Source organism: Carettochelys insculpta, chromosome 12 (genome assembly GCF_033958435.1).
Source record: "Carettochelys insculpta isolate YL-2023 chromosome 12, ASM3395843v1, whole genome shotgun sequence".
In the NCBI taxonomy this organism is placed as follows: domain Eukaryota; kingdom Metazoa; phylum Chordata; order Testudines; family Carettochelyidae; genus Carettochelys; species Carettochelys insculpta.
The window spans coordinates 47,084,189-47,105,239 of NC_134148.1; the positions used below are offsets into that span (position 1 = coordinate 47,084,189).

The window sequence follows — 21,051 nt, forward strand, 5'->3', positions numbered from 1 at the left end:
CAGGAGAACCTGATTTGTAATCTCATCTGTACCAGTGATTTTCTTTGTGGCTTTCAGGAAGTCACGTTGTGTCCTATTTCAATTTCTCTGTCTATATAATGGGGATAATTATATTCACCTATCTTGCGAAAGTGGAGGGAGGATAAAATCACTCATATTTGTGAAACATTCTGATATTATGAAAATAAGCACCAGAAAATCCCTGAGGAAATTTTAATAATTTCATATCATTGCAGGGTTTTCTGCAGCATGAATAAACCATATATTCACTGAATAATCAGTGAGGATTTAAAAAAAAAATGTGCAGAGTTGCTTCATTCACTCAGTGCTGTCCATTCTGTGCCCTGAATACAGATACAAGTTAGTGCAGCAGTTCTCAAAATCTGACTTTGTACCCTCCCACTTCCCCACCACCACCAGAGCAGCAAGGCTTGGGCAGGTTCAAGTCTTCACTCCTCCTTGCTCCTGGGGTTGTGTAGTAATTTTTGTTGTCAGAAGGGGGTCTTCGTGCAATGAAGTTTGAGAACTACTGGTCTAATGGAAAAGTGTGTGTTTATTTAATTAAAGGATATATCACGACGCAAAAGGAAGCTGAATTAAGGCTACTTAATTTTAGCGTTCTTCAAGGGTCCCCGTGGCTGCTCCACATTTAGATGCACCAGTGCTGCTGCACCTACTGGTTGGAGATTTGTTGGTAGCAGTGCTTGCGCGCGCTCTCTCTCTCTCTCTCTTCCCCCACCCCCGCCACACACACAAAAAAAAATCTGGCCACAGGAACAGGCACGAGATGCCTGCAACATCCACTGCATATGTGCAGCTACCCACCTCCTCAGTTCTTCTTTGACTGACACCAGCTTTAGTGACAGCCAGAGCAGTCCCCTCGCGTATATTCACGCAGTGTTTAAACAAAGCCTAACAACTTATCTTTTTATAGAAGACGCTTCTGGGAAAAATAAAAAAAAGGGAAAGAAACACCAAAAGCAAGAGGGAAGTTGGAGTTGCCCCTTTTCTCCAGCTTTAGCTGCTTTCAATGGCTCTACTCAACAGCGGAGCTCAGATTAGGCAATTTCATCTCGGCATGCCCAGTTCTCTGGGTTTCAAGAAATGTTTAACTTGTGGCCTGTCTGTCTCTGTGGCAGATGGCCACTCTTCCTGTGTCACTGCCTGGGACAGCAGAATGACACCAACGATTTCTTATACTGTAAGAAGCTTAAACTATGGATTCTTGCACTACTGTTCCCCTCAGACACAGTCCATAGAGGTATTGGAAAATCCCCTTCAGCCAGGAAGAAGTTGCATACTTCATCAGGGTCAGGCTCCAGGACAAACAAGGCAACTACATCAAATCACCGCGCTGCTGCCCTTACTACTTCAAAGGGGGCAGCTAATATTGCTCCATCTAAGAGCCTGGGGTGGGGGGAGCACAAGGAGAGGGCACTCCCCTTCTCAACTGAAAAAGTGATTGGGCTCCTTTTATAAAGCCACTGCTCTAGCATGGAGGAGAAAGCCGGCAGAAAAAAGCAGGTGCCGGCTTCTACACACTGTCAGCTGTTAGTGCTCCCCCACCCACTGAGAAGCTGGCCTCAGAGAAGCACGCCAAAGTGCCAAACACGGCTCCAGTGTCTTATGTTCTGCCAGCACCAATAGTGCAGGGGCCTCCAGTGCTGATGCTTCCTCCCTCATTCATACCTTACTATACTGCAGGTGGGGAGCTTACAGTTGCCTTGATAACAGACACACTTTTATTTGGCACCAACGGCTCCTTGCCCAGCTCGACGTTCTCTCTGTCAGCATCTCCAGCCTCCATGTCAGCAAGGTTCTCTGACTTGGACAACAATATTTTATCTCAGAGAACAGTACACAAATCATCTACACCTAAATTGTTACAGCAGTGGCAAAAACAGTAAGTGCCCAATTGGGCAAACTGTGATCCGTGGTCAGCCTTCCATCAGCAGCCCCTTCCCCAGCCATTACCTCAACCTCTGCTACCAAATCAACCTTGACAGCTGATTCCTAAGATTTATGATAGTGAAACGACACTTCCAATACAGGGTGATACCCTTCGGTCTGTGGACAGCACCAAGGATTTTCTCAAGGGTTCTAGCAGTGGTCGCTGCACATCTAAGGACAAAGGTAGTAACCATCTTTCCTTACCTAGATGATTGTTTAGTAAGGGGCCGCTCTGGACAGATTTGTCCAGAACCCTGTTGGGCCCATGCATAAACTTCCCAAAGTGTACCCTTATGCCAACTTGCACACTCAGATTCATAGGGGCACTCTTGAATTGCCAGACAGCCACAGTCTCACTCTCAACACAAACTACAGGCGATCCAAGACTTCGTCCTCATGCTGCAGGTCAGCCCCAGCACATCTGCCAGGCAATGTCTACATCTTCTTGGTCATGTGGCAGCAGCAATCTCTGTCGTACCTCATGCACGTATCCGTGTGAGACCAATTTGGTTCAGCTCAGTATTCAGGCCTCATGTCCATCCGCTGAACGAAACGGTAAGAGACTCCCTCGTTGGTGGATGCAACCACAAAATGTATGCAAAAGAGTTCCCTTTCAAAGAGCTTCCCCAACCATCACAATGACACTGGGTACTTCACTACTAGCCAGGGTGCCTGTCTACAGGGGCAAGTGGTTCAGGGCACATGATCAACAGATGGAACAACTCAAGCACATCAACCTCCTAGAGCTCACTGCAGTTTGGTATGCTTGCATACACTTCTCCACAGAGATAACCAAAAACACAGTCCACATAATGATGGACAATACAACAGCAATGCACTACATCAACAAACAGGGTGGAGTACGCTTGCAACAGCTCTGTCAAGAAGCAGTGCAGCTGTGGGGGTGGTGTATCCCTCAACATATCCATCTTGTAGAAGCTTATAAACCAGGCAGAGACAATCAACTTGCAGATGATCTCAGCTGCATTTTTGCCCTTGATCATGAGTGGAAAATCAACAGATTGACTGTCTACCACCTTTTTCACAGATGGGGATTCCCTACAGAGGATCTGTTTGCCACATGTGTGAACACATGTTGCTTCCACTTCTACTACAGATATGGATTAGTCTGCGATTTGCTGGGAGTTGCATTCAGCATCATATGGAATGCACCTGTAGCGTATGCATTCCTACCAATTCCTCTCATCCCAAAGGGCTGTTATCAAGATAAAACAGAACAAACTAAACAGCTCCCATCATTTTACTAGCCCCCAGAGGGTCCAGACAGACTTGGCTCTTTGGGCTTCTACAGCTATCCAAACATTCCCCCATATCACCTTCTACCCATTCCTTCACGGTTAACCCAGCAGAACAGGTCCATTCGCCACCCATTCATTGACAGCCTTCACTGCCATGCGTGGTTTTTGGTTGGCTGACAGACACAGAGTTCCATTGTCCACCAGAGGTCTAAACAGTCCTTGAAAACAGTAGATGACCTACAACAAGGAAGACCTATTCACAGAAATGGCAATGCTTCGTCACCTGGTGCATCTCCAAAACATGATCCCCCGCATGCTGGGATTCCACCCATACTTACTTGATTCACCTTCAGCAGGCAAACCTGTCCATCAGCACTTATCAAGGTTCACCTGGCAGCTACACCAGCTTTCCATCCACCTATCCAAGACCATTCAGTCTTCGCCCACCCTTCTGTCAAGTAGCTACTCAAGGGCCTCCATAACACATTCCCCTAATTTAAAGGACTGACACCTGCATGGGACCTCAACCTGGTCATCAAGGCCTTAACAGGCAAACCCTTCGAGCCACTAGCCATGTGCTCCTTACTCCACTTGTCCATGAAGGTGGCTTTCCTTGTGGCGATTACCTCAGCACGAAGAGTGGGAGAGCTCAGTGCACTTATTTCAAAGCACCTGTATACAACCTTTTACAAGGACAAAGTAACCTTCTGCATCCACCCCTAAATTCCTCCCTAAAATACTTACTGCTTTCCACTGCAATGAGCCAGTGTACTTACCAGTCTTTTTCCTTAAACCTCACTGATGACAGGGACAGAGCCCTGCATACTCTTGATGTCTGCTGGGCCTTGGCCTTTTACCTACAGAGAATACAGCCATTCCACAAGACAATCCAACTCTTCATCTCCATGGCTGAAAGATCTCGTGGCATGCGTATCTCCAAACAAAGGCTGTCCAAGTGGATATTATTCTGTATAAGACTTCCTTACAACAAGTTCAACAAAGAACCCCTGGCAGGCGTTCATGCCTGTTCCACATAGGCAATGTCCACGTCTACAGCCTTTCTTCAAGGCATGTCCACTGATAGCATTTGTAGAACAGCTACATGTGCATCTGATCACACGTTCACTCAGCATTACTCTATACAAACCTTTGTTGACACACACACACTGCTTTCAGATAATCTGTACTATCATCAGCCAATTTACACCATCTGAAGATCACACCTCTAAGCAATAACACTGCTTTGTAGACACCTAAAGGTGGAGCACCAACGGTACCTTCGAAGAAGAATGGAAGGTTACTGTCCCTATGCAGTAACTGGAGTTCTTTGAGATGCTGTCCCTGTGGGTGCTCCACCACCCACCCTCCTCCCCGCTATTTGGATTCCTTATTTTGATTCTGGATCAGAGAAGAACTGAGGAAGCGGCTGGCCATGCATGTGCAGTAGATTCTTCCAGTGTCTAGTACCTGTGCCCTGCACCCAGGCCAGCCGGGGGGGAAAGGATGGGGGATGGAGGGGCACTGCTGCCAATAAATCTCCAACCAGTAGGCACAGCAGCTGTGGTGCACCTAAAGGTGGAGCACCCACAGAGACAACATCTTGAAAAACTGCACAGAGTGAGTAACCTCCCTTTTTCCAACTTTTGAGTATTTGATTTTATAACCTTACTAAGTTTTTAATGTATGTAATATAATAGGTGGATGTTTTTAGAGGTAACGGGCAAACACAGATTCTGTTGGATATAACTATTAAGGTCATGCCCATTGGGCATCATCCACTTGGATCCCTTAACTTGTAGCATCACACCACAGACTAGCTCTTGCTGTTCAGAGCACACTGCATTCGCTGGCTGCCGGAACTGTCCATTATCATATGTGAACGGGCCATTAGAGGCAGATCCTGTGCACAAGTAGCCCCATTTTACGGACCGCATAGACGAGATTAGATATCTGGAAACAGTGTGGCTAAATGGATGGGAGTTGAGACTAGCATATTAGAGATTTGGGTTCTGTTCTAACTTCTAGTAATCTGTGTATGTATGGGGCCTTGCACATATATAAAATAATTAAATTTTACAAAGAATTAATGCTGATCAGAAAAAGTCAGTCTGGAACTTTTGATCTCTTGGCTCCCAGAACAATACACCTTTCTGTAGACAAAAAGGTAGGAGAGGAAAAGAATGAAGGAAAGGAAAATGGTGATTGAATATTTTTTTTTCAGTGTCCCATTCAGAGGTTCCATTCTGTGTGTGGACTGCTGAAGTGAGGCACTGTGTGAAGTGTACTGATGGAATCTTCAGTAGTTTTAGCACAAGCCAAAATCAAGCAGTACAGTGAAATACAAATGAGCCATGGTGATCTTCGCCAATTTATAACTCTGCCTAATGTGAACAAATTTACAGGGTCAATTTAAGGCACCTCCCTGGCCCCAGAACTGTCCTTTGTCAAATTTCAAAGAGTCACTAAAACTATGGTGATATTAGAGCTCTTAAAGAAAGGGTTGCCATTTTTTATCATGGGAAGTGTTAGACAACTGAAGTATAGGGGTCACATCTACACCCCTTTATGGCAATAGTAATTAAAAATATCTGATACAGCCAGACAGCTTCTGTCTTTTTCCAGTTTTATGACCTTAGAATCTCCTTCTCTCTGTTGGATGTATAAACAAGGCCACTAGAAATGCATGGTAGCATCTGTCAGATATTGGGGAAGACCTGTGAGTACATCCTATGTACCTTCACTTCATGTGATATAGTTGACCCATAAGCATTCATATACCTTCTTCTTCTTCAGCTTATTTTCCCCCTTGTGTTCCACTGAAGGGTTTATGCCTGCACACCATGCTCCCAGAGCTGGAGAATTTGAAAGTAGAGTCCATTGGTTTGTGCATGTGCCTTGGCTCGCTCATTCATCTGAAGTGATAAAAGGGTGGGGTGGACTGACCACATGACCCATTCCTTCTCACCACAGCATGCTCCGAGTCATAATTTTGTGTCTTCATCTCTGATTCTCCACAGAGGAGTGACTCTGACAAGCTTTAGAGTGGCACCCTAAGCATGTCGGATAAGGGGTGCCATCGATGCAGAGAACTCAATAGTATTGTTATGCTTGTAAGAAGCACACGGGCTCTTTTTAGAGCGATAAGGCAAGAACTCTGTGTTAATTGAGAATACAGTACCTATATATTATATGCATATAATATACGTGGTTTACTCAGAGGCGCGCACGCATGCACGCACGTGCACACACACACACACTCTCTCTCTCTCTCTCTTTGTCTTGTGGTTGCTTATAGTTACCAAAGGTTCCTCACTCTGATCCATTGGCCAGATGGATTAGAGGTGAGTTTGGAGTCAGGTTCTGTTCAGTGCACTGATATTGACAAGACAAGAAGAGGAACCCTACCCTGTATTGGTGCACACATCTTTTATTGCTGTTAGTCCATAGTCCTGGTTCTGTCCCACTGCCCCAGGCATTAAGAGTCACCAGTCAATGGTAGATGGGTTTGATCCTTTCCTACTGTTCCAGGTTTCTGTGTGACTCATTACCTACAGATGGGACTTAATCTTCCTCTCTGGGTGGGTCACTGCTATAGAGTCCAGTTCTCATTGTTCTTCAGCCAACAAGTCGTTGTTGTCCAGACAAGCTGGCTCCAGAGGGTAACTCTCTTAAGCATCTACATTCACACTTCCAGGTGGCTCTCACGCACACACCCACTCTCACACAGACAACACAAGGTTTACAGGCTAATTACAAAGTTAAAATGGAGTTTTAAATACAATATGGAATCTGGTGCAAAGTGTCTATGAATATAAAATAACCAATATTAAAGGGCAATACAAAGGTACACAGTGGTATAAAATAACAAATCTAAAGAGTAATACAAAAGTCTGTGATCTGTTAAAAAGGTATAGGGTAATACAGGGTGATACAAAGTTTCCACTAAAAGATACATTGCTATTTAGGCTTGCTACGGTACACATAAGAACAAGGAGCGATGGTCTAAAGTTACAGAAGGAGAGGTGTAGGTTAAATATGAGGAAAAACTATTTCACCAGGAGGGTGGTGAAGCACTGGAATGCTCTATCTAGAGAGTTGGTGGAATCTCCATCCCTAGAGGTTTTTAAGTCCTGGCTTGACAAAGTCCTGGCTGGGATGGTTTAGTTAGGGTTGATCCTACTTTAGACAGGGGGCTGGACTAGATGACCGCCTAAGGTCCCTTCCAGCCCTAGGATCCTCTGATTCTATGATAAGGACATCAGCCATCTTGAAGTGTGGAAGTTCTGGTTGTTTTGTAAGCAAAAGCTCAGCAATCTATGCAGGACCTTCCCTTCAATGGCCATGCCCTATTTTCAGAACAGACAGACGTATAATTACATGGGTTTAAGGACTCCTGCAGGACCCTTAAGTTCCTTGGGTTTTACATTCCCACCCCTGCCAAGAAAATGTTCTGGCCCCCACACCTTGCCAGAAACTCGGGTTCTGCCTAGTCATCTTAGCTTCCATCATCCCCACTTTGGATTTGGGATACTAGTAAGCTGTGCTCCATCTGAAGGACACAGACTTCCATGTGGTAATCTTTCCAGGTCACAGATGTTTTCCTCAATTTCTTTTGGGGCCTGTGCAGTACTAGTTTACAACCCTCCTCTTTGGCTTGCCTATGGTGCCAGAAGTGCTCACCAAGTGAGTGGCAGTAGTGGCAGCCTACCTCAAGCACAAACTTGTCTAGATTTACTCTTTCCTCAATGACTGACTGGTCAAGGACAGCTCCTGGACTCAGGCCCAGTGCAACATAGTGGTCCTTGTAGACAGCTGCTAATCCTTTTGATTTTTAGTTAAGGATGAAAACTCCACATTAGTACTGGATCAAACGATAGACTTCATCAAGGTTGTACTTGACTTGCATGAGGGCATTCCTGCATTCTAGATAGGTTCCAAACCCTGGCAAGCCTCATAGCAGACATGTCTAGGTTCCTCTGACCATGGCCTTGATCTCCCTGCACCTATTGTGCCATATGGCAGCATATACCTCCACCGTCTGCCATGCCTGACTCTGCTTGTGGCCACACCAGCAGTGGCTGGCGTTGGGTTACTCCAAGTCCAAGGACCACTTGGGCAAGGTTGTCACTATCTTCCCAATAGTACTTACTACCCTGTAGGGGTGGACCACTCCAGAAAAGTTTATGGGGGGAGTCCAGTTCAACACCCTTGCACCCTCTCTCAAGCTAGTGTCAGACACCTTGGATCTCAGTGGAGACACACACCTTGGAGATCACTGGACATAACAGTTGTGAACTCTAGAGAAAGCTAGGCTCTAGCTGAACATGAAAGAGTACAGAGAGGTTTGTCTGGCCTGCGAGGTCTTCCAAACAATAAGGTCTCAATATTCTGCCTCAAAAGGCAAAGAGGAGTGCACTCATCAACTCTGTGCCAAAAAGTGCTCCTTCTCTGGGATTTCACCTTAGTTTCAACACCAGTCTGGAGACCAGTTGCCTACTAGGAATTGGGAATGTCCTGGCAGATGACCTCAGCAGGGACTTCTCACTATGAGTGTCACTCCATCTGAAGGTTGCCTCTGCAATCTTCTGGAGATGGGGTTTTGCCCTTGTGAACCTGTTTGCCACCAAGCAAAACAGAAAGTGCCATCAGTTTTGGTCCTCTTGGGGGCTGGCCAAGGGCTCTTTCCTATGCTTTTTACCTGTTGCAGTCTGCGAGTCTGCTGCTATTTCAAGCCGGGACTTAAAAACCTCTAGGGATGGAGCTTCCACCACCTCTCTTGGCAGTGCATTCCATTCCTTCATTGCCCTCTTGGTGCAATAGTTTTTCCTAATATCCAAATTATACTTCTCCCACTGTAACTTCAGAACATTGCTCCTGGTTCTTCCATCTGTCACCACTGAGAACAGTCTCTCTCTCCATCCTCTTTAGAACCCCCTATCAGGAAGTTGAAGACTGCTATCAAATTGCCCCTTAGTCTTCTCTTCTGCAAACTAAATAAGGCTGAATTTCTCAGCCTACCCGTATAGGTCATGTCTGCCCGCCCCTTAATCATTTTCATTGCCCTCTGCTGAACCTGCTCCAGCACATCCACATCCTTTCTATCCTGGGGGATCCAAAACTGGACACAATACTCCAGATGTGGCCTCACCAGTGTCGAGTAGAAGGGAATAATAACTTCTGTAGATCTGCTGGGAATGCTTCTCCTAATGCTCCCCAATATGCCATTAGCCTTCTTGGCTACCAGGGCACACTGTTGACTCATATCCACCCTCTCATCAACTGTAATCCTCAGGTACTATTCTGCTGTACAGCTACTTAGCCAGTCGGTCCCCAGCCTGTACCAGTGCTTGGGTTTCTTCTATCCCAAGTGCAGGACTCTGCACTTCTCCTTGTTGGACCTTATCAAATTTCTTTTGTCCCAATCCTCCAATTTGTCTAGGTCACTTTGGACCCTATCCCTACCATCCGATATATCTATCTTTCCCCACAGCTTAGTGTCAGCTGGAAATTTGCTGAGGGTGCAATCCATCCCCTCATGCAGGTCATTAATAAAGATGTTGAACAGCACCGGCCTCAGAAACGAGTGTTGGGGCACTCCACTTGAAACTGACCACCAACCAGACACTGAGCCGTTGACCTCTACCCATTGGGCCTGTCCGTCCAGCCAGTTTTCTGTCCATCTTATAGTCCATGTATCCGATCCATACTTGCTTAACTTATGGGCAAAAATGTTGTGGGAGACTGTATCAAAAGCTTCGCTAAAGTCAAGGTATATCACATCCATTGATTTCCCCATGTCCACAGAGCCTGTTACCTCATTAATCAGATTGGTCAGGCATGACTTGCCCTTGATGAATCCATGTTGCCTCTTATTGATCACTTTCCCCTCTTCCAAGTTCTCCAAAATGGATTCCTTGAGGGTTGCCTTCATGATTTTTCCAGGGACTGAGGTGAGTCTGACTGGTCCATAGTTCCCTGATTGTCCTCCTTTCCTTTTAAAGATGGGCAGTACATTTGCCTTTTTTAAAGATGGGCAGTACATTTGCCTTTTTTCAATCATCTGGGACCTCCCCCAATCTCCATGTTTTCAAAGATAATAGTCAACGGCTCTGCAATGATATATAACAATTCCCTCAGTATCCTTGGATGCATTAAATCTGGACCCATGGATTTGTGTGCATCTAGCTTTTCTAAATAGCACTTAACCCGTTTTTTTCACAACCGAGGGCTGCCCACCCCTTTCCCATACTGCATTGCCTAGTGCCGTAGTCTGGGAACTGGCCTTGTCTGTGAAGACAGAGCCAAAAAAAAGCATTGAGTACTTCAGCCTTTCCCACATCATCTGTCACCAGATTACCTCCCTCATCCAGTAACGGCCTCACACCCTCCCTGATAACCCTCTTATTGTTAACATACCTGTTAACAATCCGTTCTTGTTGCCCTTCACATTTGTTGCTAGCTGCAGTTCCAGTTGTGCTTACACTTTCCTGATTACCCCCTGCTATTCTCCATATATTTATACTTATCTTTAGTTATCTGTCTAAATTTCCATTCTTACATGTATCATTTATTTTTGTAAGTCAAGCTGATTGCCTGCCATATTTGCTTTTCTTACTGCTCCTCAGGATGGTTTGTTCCTGTGCCTTTACTTAGGACCTCTTTAAAATACTGCCAGTTGTGCTGATCTCCTTTCCCCTTCATATTAGCTTCCCAGGGGATCCTGTCCCTCAATTCCTCGGGGAGTTGAAGTCTGCTCTTCTGAAATCAAGGGTCTTTATTTTACTGCTCATCTTTCTTCCTTTTGTCAGAATCCTGAAATCTACCATCTCATGGTCACTGCAGCCCAGGTTGCCACCCGCTTCTATTTCTCCTACTATTTCTTCCCTGTTTGTGAGCAGCAGGTCAAGTTGTGCACAGCTCCTGGTCGGTTCCTTCAGTACTTGTACCAAGAAGTTATCCCCAACATGCTTCAAAAACTTCCTGGATTATCTGTGTACTGCTGTGTTGCTCTCCCAACAAATGTCTGGGTAATTAAAGTCTCCAAGGAGAGCCAGCACCTGTGATTTGGAAGCTTCTCTAAGTTGTCTGAAGAAATCCTCATCTATGTCATAGCCCTGATCTGGTGGTCTATAGCAGGCACCAACTACAACATCACCTCTACTGCTTTCACCTCTAAGCTTAACCCAACAACACTCAACTGTCTCTTCTCCCTCCATATACTGGAGCTCTGAGCAATCATATTGCTCTCTCTCATAAATTGCAACTGCACCTTCTTTTCTACCCTGCCTGTCCTTCCTGGACAGTTTATACCCTTCCATGACTGTGCTCCAGTTATATGAGTCATCCCACCATGTCTCCATTATTCCAATCACCTCATACTACTTTGAATGTGCCAGGGCCTCTAATCCTTCCTGTTTTGTTTCCCAGGCTTCTTGCATTTGTGTACATACACCTTAGATAATAAGCTGATTGGCCCATGCTCTTCTTTTGATCAGGTGTTCCTCCTTTGTTGTTCCTTCTTCCATCCCTGCTTACCTCAGGGCTTGTGTCCCTGTCCCCTGACAAACCTAGTTTAATGCCGTTCTCACTAGGTTTGTAAGCCTGCCTGCAAAGATCCTATTGCCTCTGTTTGTTAGGTGGATCTCATCACTTCCTAGCAATTCTTGCTCTTGAAACAGTGTCCCATGGTCAAAGAAATCAAATCCCTCTGTCTGACACCACCTGCGCAACCACGTTTACTTCCATGATTTGACGAGCTCTACCTTGACCCCTTCCTTCAACAGGGAAGATGAAAGAAACACCACTTGCTCTCCATATTCCTTGATCTTCCTTCCCCGAATTACATAATGTGGCTTGCCTGTCTCTGCCACTGGATGCAGGCACATTCCACAAGAGTCCACATTAAAACCACAGCTTCCTTTCAGGATGTGCTGCTCCTGAACATATGTAAAGTGGCCACATGGAAGTTCTGTGTACATATTTGCAATGCATGCTTTAGTACAGGACTAGGCAGCAGATGCCTCCTTTGACTAGCAGTCATCTGCCTGACTCTTGCATCTTCATCCTTATACTCTCCCCCTCACAAGAATACAATACAGACCATCATGCAAAGAAGAAGTGCTTACTTACGTTCAAGTGCATGTGCTTTGAAATGTGTGGTTCCCTAACTGCATTCCACTCCTCTCTCTCCTTCCCCTCTGCTATGGATATGTCTAGTATGCAATTGGAGAAGGAATTGGAGATTTGGTGTCCTTCATTGCTTCAGAGAAAAGCACAAGGTGAGTCAGAACACATGCATATATCAGGGGACACTATTTTAAAATTCTCCAGCTGCAAACACATAGCGTGAATGCATACATTCCTCAGTGTAATACAGAAAGGGACCACACATCTCAAAGAACCTCCATTTATATGTAAGTAACCCCGTCTTACTATACTAAGGTTGCAAAGAACATTTGTTTGCTTGAGGATATCACAGAGGGTCAACAACTTGGTTATATCAGTGCTTGTGATTGGCAGGATTGTGCTGATTTTTTTTTTCCTTTTTTGTCGGAAGACGGTTTTTCCAGGCTGCCTGTGAGGTTCCAGAACTACAGGATAAATTTAATGTTGATGAATATTCTGACTTGGTGACTCTCACTAAACCAGTTATCTATATTTCCATTGGAGAAATCATCAATACACACACTGTAAGTATACAGTCACATTTTTTCCTTGCAGAATGGCAATTCTGAACAATCTCTTACTGATTGGTTTCCTGTGAGTCATTTAACTAATGCAAAGCTTGAAGATATTATTTTTAAAAAGGGGACTATCTTCTGAACTGTCAGTGTTGAGGTCAGTAGTCTGTCTGCTTGTGGCTTTTTTTAATATATTTTTCTTACGAATCATTTGATACTCTTGTCTTATGTGATGGTGCTAAATATTTGCCTGCTAGTATCTTCACTTGAAATTGTATTAATTGAGAGGCTTTCTTGCAAAATAAAATCAGCCTAAATAATGTAATTCTTAGATTGAGAGAAACTAAACACAGGAAGAACAAATAATTTATTATTTATGTTTGTATCGATGTAGCTACTCTTAGATCATCAAGATGCAATTGCGCCTGAGCATAATGATCCAATTCATGAGCTGCTGGATGACCTGGGGGAAGTTCCCACTATTGAATCCCTAATAGGTGAGCTGCTCTTCTTTTATATGAGGGAGATATAATAGCTTCATGTGTGGTATAAAAAATGACTGTAAAAGAATAATGTTTTGGGAGGGAATTGGTGCTGTACAAAGAACAGCAGCCTACAATGTGCTAGGCTAGGTTATCCCCTAGGACTTTCCACCTCTGTTATTCTGTGAATCTGAGAGGCACTGTGGTGAATCCTTTCCTCTAATAGAGGGGTGATCAAACTTTTTACATCTGACTCCACTTTTTATCCCTGCAATTAGCAGCCCCAGCCCACCCCACCCCCGAATGGCCCCAGAAGCAAGTGGTGGTTTCCTGGAAGTGAAGCGTTGCTCTCCCTGAGTAACAGTGGCAGTGGAGTCCACAGGCGACTTAGGGAGGTAGTGGATAAATCGGATTTCTGAATGCCACTTTCTCATCTGAAAAGCTTGGCTTCTAGTTGTAGTTCATTCAAGGAAGAGAGATCAGCAAAAAGTTATAAAGTTCCTCTTTTACTGATTGGCTCCATGGAATCATTTCTCAGACCTTGGCACTAAATAGGAGGAAGTTGATAGTAATTGTGCTAATTTTGTAACTTACACTGCTCCTTACTGTACTGGATTCTCAGCAGCAATGAAACTTTAAACAAAATATGTTCCTCTCTCTTTATATCAAATTCTTAGAAGCTTAGAAGGAAGCCCAGCTGAGGATGGCTTAAGGAATTAAATCTGAACATAACTTACAAAAAAGAGGTAGCTTGAGGTAGCTGGTGGAGCTTGAGCCCAAAGCCAGTGCTTGGGAGATCGCAGAACACAGCTGAAGAGGGGGCTTACTTTTCCTGCTGGCCCTCATTGGTGGGAGCAGGGAGTGAGCAGCTGGCAGGACAGCTGGACAGACTGGGCAAAACCTTCACCAAAGAATAAGTGGACACAGAGCAGACAACAAGAAACTCAATACACATAAGCTGGTCAGTGAACATTTCAGTGTAGTGGGCCATTCTGTTAAAGACCTGAGAATTTGTGCCTTGGAATGAAAAGAATTTAAAAACAGATTACAGTGAGAAAGTTGTGAATTGGAATTCATATTCAAATTTGACACATTAACACAAGGTATGAATAGAGACAGCAATTACCTCATGCATTACAAGGGCTGCCTCCCTTCCTTTGATGCTTGTAATTATCTCAGGCAGAACACTTAACATCCCCCATCCCTCTGCCACCTACTTTAGTCCTATGTACTTGATTTGTCGGTTTTTATTGCAGATTTTTTTTTTGGTCCTCTGTAGCTATAAATGTCAATCTGTATTGGCAGTGAGATTGATTTGATAAAGTTGGTCTGTCCCACTGAAGCTCATCACTGAATAAATCATTTTGTTAGTCTTTAAAGTGCTACATTTCTGCTGTTTTGTTTTGTTGGAGTACGGACTAACACGACTAGTCCTCTGTTACTCTTCAACATGCAAGGCACTACATTTAGCCATTGGTAATAGAGATCCATCAACTATATGAAAAAAACTCGCTCAGATCCAGCATCTGTCCAAATGTAAAAAGGGTGGACATCGTGCCCAAGGGACTGACAGTGAAAAGCCCATTACAATCAACGTACTGCACTGATTATAGTGAGAAGGTATGCCACACACTCTCTAAGACACTGAGGAACCACTTGATTGGTATCCTGTACAGCAAGCAGGAAAGGATCAAGAATGACCTCTCTGAACTTGAAACTCTCGTCAATAATTAAGCTTCCACGCAACACCCCACAGGGCAGGACTTTTCCTACACTGGACAAGAAATCTATAATACACACTTCCACTCCCTACGAAAAAGAAAGGACAATAAAGTATCTAAATTACTTCATACCTCAGGATACGACCAGTACAACTACCGCCAAGTGACGGATAATATTGTTAACCTTTCAAGCTACAAACTTGACCCATGTGGAGAGTCGCTCTTATCCCGGGGTCTTTCTTTTTGCCCCACTGCTTCCATGAACCTCATACAATTTTTGTGGTGATCTCGAGGCCTTCTTTCATCATCTTTGTGTGAGAGAATACTTCCAACACACTAGTGAGCATCAGTGACTTGCTAAATCCCACCTACCAACATCAAAAGAAGAAGAATTCTGCGTGGACTCCCCGACAGGCACAGTGACAGTCTAGATTTCTATAAGCAGTGCTTCCGCAAACATGCACAGAGTGAAAATATACAAAAACAACACCAAATGAAATACAGTCTCGACTGTGTTGAACTCTGTGCTGTCCAGAGTCTCAGAAATAACTTGGACATTATAATCAAGCCAGCTGACCAAGGGGGTGCTGTCATCATCATGAATAAGTCAGACCCTGAACAGGAGGCAGGTAGACAATTCTCCAGCACCACATTTTACAGACCTCTTTCCTCAGATCCCATTTTAGAATTCTAAAAGAAAGTACACCATCTACTTAGAGCATTCCCTGTCTCTACTCGAGACCAAATTTACTCAGACACACCATCTGAGCCCTGACTTGGATTATTCTGTTTACTGCCTAAAATCCACAAACCTGGAAACCCAGGATGCCCTATCATTACAGGTAATGGTAGTCCATTGATCCGATGATGACAAATCTGTGCAGAGCATCTGTTATTGGTCTCATGGGGTGACCTCTGGTGACTGTATAAGGCAATTCTAGAGGTGCACATTTTGCCGCAGATGGTGTATGGGAAGCTTGCAATCTGTGGGTTGTGCATTGCTGATGCTCTGTGACGTCATTCGTGTGCCTCTTGTAGATGCTGGCAGCAGTCTTCCTCAAAGGCAATGCAGGTATTTCTGACTGTTGCATACCACTGTGTTCTGTCACTGGCGGTGTCCTCAAGGTCTGGAGGTTTGATACTGCTGTACCGCAGATTGCCTTTGATGGTATCCTTGTAGCGTTTCCATGGACGACCTATATGCCGGATGCCCTGGGAGAGTTCACCATACAGAATCTGTTGAGGGATTCTGTGGGCACCCATGCGGCTGACATGACTGGTCCAATGTAGTTGTGACTTCATAATCATCATTCCGATGCTTGTCATCTGGGTTCTCTCGAGGACCTCAAGATTGGGCACTTTGTCTTGCCAGGGGATCTTCATGATATTACGGAGGCAGCGCACGTGGAATGCTTCGAGCTGCTTGATGTGACGCCTATATAGTGTCTATGTTTTGCACCCGGACAAAAGAGATGAGAGAACAACAGCTCTGTACGGAAGCAGTTTTGTTGACATCCGGAAGTTATGGTGGTTTAGATCTTTGACATGCAGACAGCCAAGTGCCTGGCTCGCTTTGGATATTTGCATGTTGCTCTCATTATCCAGTGATCCATCACTGGATATGACACTACCCAGGTGTTTAAAGTTATCCACTACTTTAAGCTGAGTGCCGTCAATGGAGATACTCAGGACGGGAGCATTTGATCCAGGTGCAGGTTGATGGAGAACTTCTATCTTTCAGAGGCTGATAGTTAGTCCAAAAGTTGTGAGGCCTCAGCAAACTTGTTGACAATGTGCAGAAGATTGTTTTCAGTGTGAGCCATAAGGGCACACAGCCATAAGGGCAAAGAGTGCCTCAGAAAGGAGTTTCTGCACTGTCTTAGTCTTTGCATTCAGGCGACAGAGATCAAAAAGTGAACCATCATGCCAGTATTTCAAGTATATACCTCGGTCCAGATCTTTCATTGCATGGTTAAGGACACATGCAAAGAACAGGTTAAATAAGACAGGAGCGAGAACACATCCTTGTTTCACGCCGTTGGTGATGTTGAAGGGGGGCTGATGTGGCTCCATCAGACAGTGCTTCGCCTGTCATGTCGTCATGGAAAAGGCGTATAATCTGGACAAATTTTCTTGGGCAGCCAAGTCGTCTTAGAATGGTCCAAAGGGCTTCCCTGTTGACGGTATCAAACGCTTTTGTCAGATCTATGAAGACAGCATGCAGGTGCATGTTCTGTTCAATGCACTTCTCTTGTATTTGTCTGACAGCAAACACCATATCGGCTGTGCTCCGGCCAGGTTGAAAACCGCATTGCTTTCAGGTATATTTGCCTTGGAAATACTGGCTATTAGGCTGTTCAAGATGATGCTGGCAATGATCTTCCCTCCAACGGAGAGGAGGTATATGCCTCTGTAGTTTCCACACTCTGCTTTGCTGCCTTTATTTTCGAAAAGGGAGACAATAATAGCATCGCAGAGGTCCTGTGGTATGTTTTCATGCTCCCAGATGCTGATGATCACGCTATGGAATACTGCTAGTGCTGCTGGACTTGCCGCTTTATATATCTCTGCTGGTATCCCATCTTTTCCAGGAGCTTTTCCTGAACTCATCTGGCTAACAGCTTTCTTAATCTTATCTATAGTGGGCAGTAAGTCAAGCTCTGTCAGTATGGATTGTTGTGGAATTTCATTGAGGACGTTATTATTCATGGTCGATGGTCTGTTAAGGAGGTTGCCAAAGTGTTCTCGCCATCTTTTGTTGATGCCCTCTTTGTCTTTGACCAACATTGTGTTGTCTGATGAGAGCAATGGGGTAGTCCTTGGTTTAGAAGGTCTATAGACAGTCTTAATAGCAGTAAAGAACATCTTTGAGTTGTGGGTCTCAGCATAGTGCTCAATTTCTTTGGCTTTGCTTTCCCACCAGCTGTCTTGTATCTGACGGAGGTCTTTCTGTGTTTTGCTCTGAAGGTGCTTGAAATGGTCCCGTTTGGAGGCTGAGGAGGGGTCATTCTGCCATTCAATAAAGGCTTTTCTCTTTACTTCCAGTGCTGAACATATTTCTTCTTGGTTCTCATTGAACCAATCCTGATGTATTCTTTTCTTTGGTCCAAGCAATGTTATTGCTGTGTCAGTCACTATCTGCTTGAACTGATCCCACTTTTCGGTTACAGTACTGATCAGTTGACCGTGGGATGTTAATTTGTCATCGAGACTCTTCTGAAAATTGTTGAAACATTGAGCATCCTTCAGTTTGGCTATGTTAAAAGCAGGCCACACATGCTTAAGGCATTTGTGCCGAGAGGGAGCGATGTAAAGTTGAAGAGGTATCCTGACTAATCTGTGATCTGTCCAGCACTCTGCACCTTGCATTACTCTGGTGATCAGTACATCTCAGATGTCTCGCCTTCTGACAATGACATAATCTATCAGATGCCACTGTTTAGACCTAGAGTGCATAAACCGTCGTTTTGTATTTATCCGCTTGTCAGAACAGAGTGTCGGTAATAGTCAGGTCCTTTTCAGAACAAAAGCTCAAAAGGAGCAGTCCGTTGTTGTTCATTTTGCCTACACCATGTCGCCTGGTTACTCCTTTCCAGTTCTCATTGTCAGCCCCGACTCAGGCACTGAAAGCTCCAAGTAGGAGTAATTTGTCTGCTGCAGGTGTGGCCTTGATCAGTCTGTCGAGATCTTCATAGAATTGTTCCTTTGAGTTGTCAGGGCATGTTAGAGTGGATGCATATGCACTGATGATGGTGGCATGACGTTTGGCATTTAGTGGGAAACGTAGTTTTAGCAATCTTTCATTGATACCCACTGGAAGGTCTGGGAGTTGACTCATCAATGAGGTTTTTATTGCCAGACCGACTTCATGTATTCTGTCCTCTGTGTCAGTCTTGCCCTTCTAAAAGAAGGTATAACCATTTCCTGGTTCACTCAAGAAACCTTCTCCAGCCAATCTTGTTTCACTTAATGCTGCTATATCGTTGTTATAGCAGGCTAGTTCACGAGCAATGAGAGCTGTCCTTCTCTCAGGTCTTGCAACAGATGCTCGAAGCATGAGAGTACAAACATTCCATACACCAGTGGTAAGTTTTCTCAAATTTTTCTTTTGGTTTCGACTGCAAGCAGGGTTGAACTGCCAGCTGCGACTTGCTGGCCAGTTATAGTTGTTGGGCAGGCAATTTTTAGGCCACCTTTTCTAGGCCCCTCCCTTACTAGGGTGAGCAGTGCTGTCCTAAAGAGGACTTCTCAGACGCCTGGGTTGCTGCTGGGCAACTCTGCTGCCCCAGGTATAGAGCTGGATGACCACTTGTCCACAGGCCGCCTACGTGCGAGATTGGGACTATGACTCCCAGTGGCTGTCGCTTTGCCCCTCCCCCGTTGCTGCAGGACTTGGGTGATGTGATGATATGAAGATTTGCACGGGACCTGTGCGTGAAACCTTTTAAGTCGTAGAGCCATTGCACAGGAGCAATTCCACTCTCTCGACCTTGGAAACCAGATACCAGTGGTATGTAGAATCGTCATGACTGGTAACTTCTTTGATTGCAGTGGATGGCCTTGACGTCTTTTGTACCTTGTCAAGCCCTTCACTTTCCACAAAGCGTTGCAGAAGCGCCTTCTTGGCCATTGGATCTAAATGATCTCTTCCGCCCAGTGTGCCGGAACTGACTGCACATGCTGGGTAGGCACATTCGAAAACTCGTTGGGGGGTTTGAGCCCCATCGGTTATACTCACCTGGTTTGGCCGGCCTGTTGAAGCCGTTGCCTGGGGTGTGGCTGCTGTGCATGCCGCAGCTACTTGGAGCCACAAGTGAGAGCTGAGTGACAGGCAGGGACCAAAGTGGACGGACTACCCCCGAAGGGGTACGACAAGTCCCTCCAACAGAGGTCCTACCCCTCCCTGTACACCCCATACACCCCAATTATTACAGGTACTGGCACCCTTATTACTGGACTGTCCACATACGTAGACTCCCTCCTCAAATCCTTCACCACCAGCACTCCTAGCTATTTCTGAGATACCACTGACTTCCTGAGAAAATTACAAAACATTGGAAACCTGCCACCTTGGATGTAGAGGCTCTCTAAACCAATATTCCACGTGAAGATGGACTACAAGCTATCAGGAATACCACCCCTGATGTTACTACAGCAAATCTGGTGGCTGACCTATGTAACTTTGTTCTCACCCACAATTGTTTCCAATTTGGGGACAACTTCTACCTCCAGGTTAGTGGCATTGCTATGGGCACTCACATGGCCCCACACTGTGCTAACATTTTTAGGCTGACATAGAACAACAATTTCTTAGGACTCATCCCCTATTACCCTTCCTTTTCTTATGTTACATCGATGACATCTTTATAATTTGGACGCATGGTAAAGAGACTCTGGAAGAATTCCACAGAGATTTTAACAACCTGCACCCTACCATCAATCTAAGCCTTGACTGTTCCACCTGAGAAATACATTTCCTGGATACCACAATACAAATCACCGATGGCTGCATCGACACCACTCTCTACTGAAAACCCACTGACTGCTACACTTACCTACATACCTCCAGCTTCCATCCAGCACGCACCACATGATCCATCATTTATAGTCAAGCCCTCAGATACAATCACATCTGCTCTTATCCTACAGACAGAGACTGAAAACTTCAAGACCTCTACCAAGCATTTATAAAGCTTACTTACCCACCAGGAGAAGTAAAAAATAAATTGACAGGGCCAGACAAATACAAAGAAACCAGCTACTTCAAGAGAGGCCCCAGAAGTTCAATAACAGAACACCACTTGTCATCACCTATAGTCCCTAACTCAAACCCCTCCAATGCATCATTAAAAACCTACAACCGATTCTAGATCATGATGCTACACTCCAGAAGGCCCTAGATGACAGGCCTGTTCTTTCCTCTAGTCAACCTCCTACCCTAAGAGAGATTCTCAGTCAC

General features: G+C 44.9%; 1 protein-coding gene across 3 annotated transcripts in view; it reads left to right on the plus strand.

The window, feature by feature from the left end:
* The window catches only part of IQGAP1 (IQ motif containing GTPase activating protein 1), a 335,028-nt gene that overhangs the window by 257,791 nt on the left and 56,186 nt on the right, over positions 1 to 21,051 (plus strand). For all 3 annotated transcript variants that reach the window (XM_075006488.1, XM_075006490.1, XM_075006489.1), the window contains 2 exons: positions 12,766 to 12,898; positions 13,284 to 13,386. In XM_075006488.1, the coding sequence (XP_074862589.1) occupies positions 12,766 to 12,898; positions 13,284 to 13,386 (236 nt within the window). The remainder of the gene's footprint in view (positions 1 to 12,765; positions 12,899 to 13,283; positions 13,387 to 21,051) is intronic.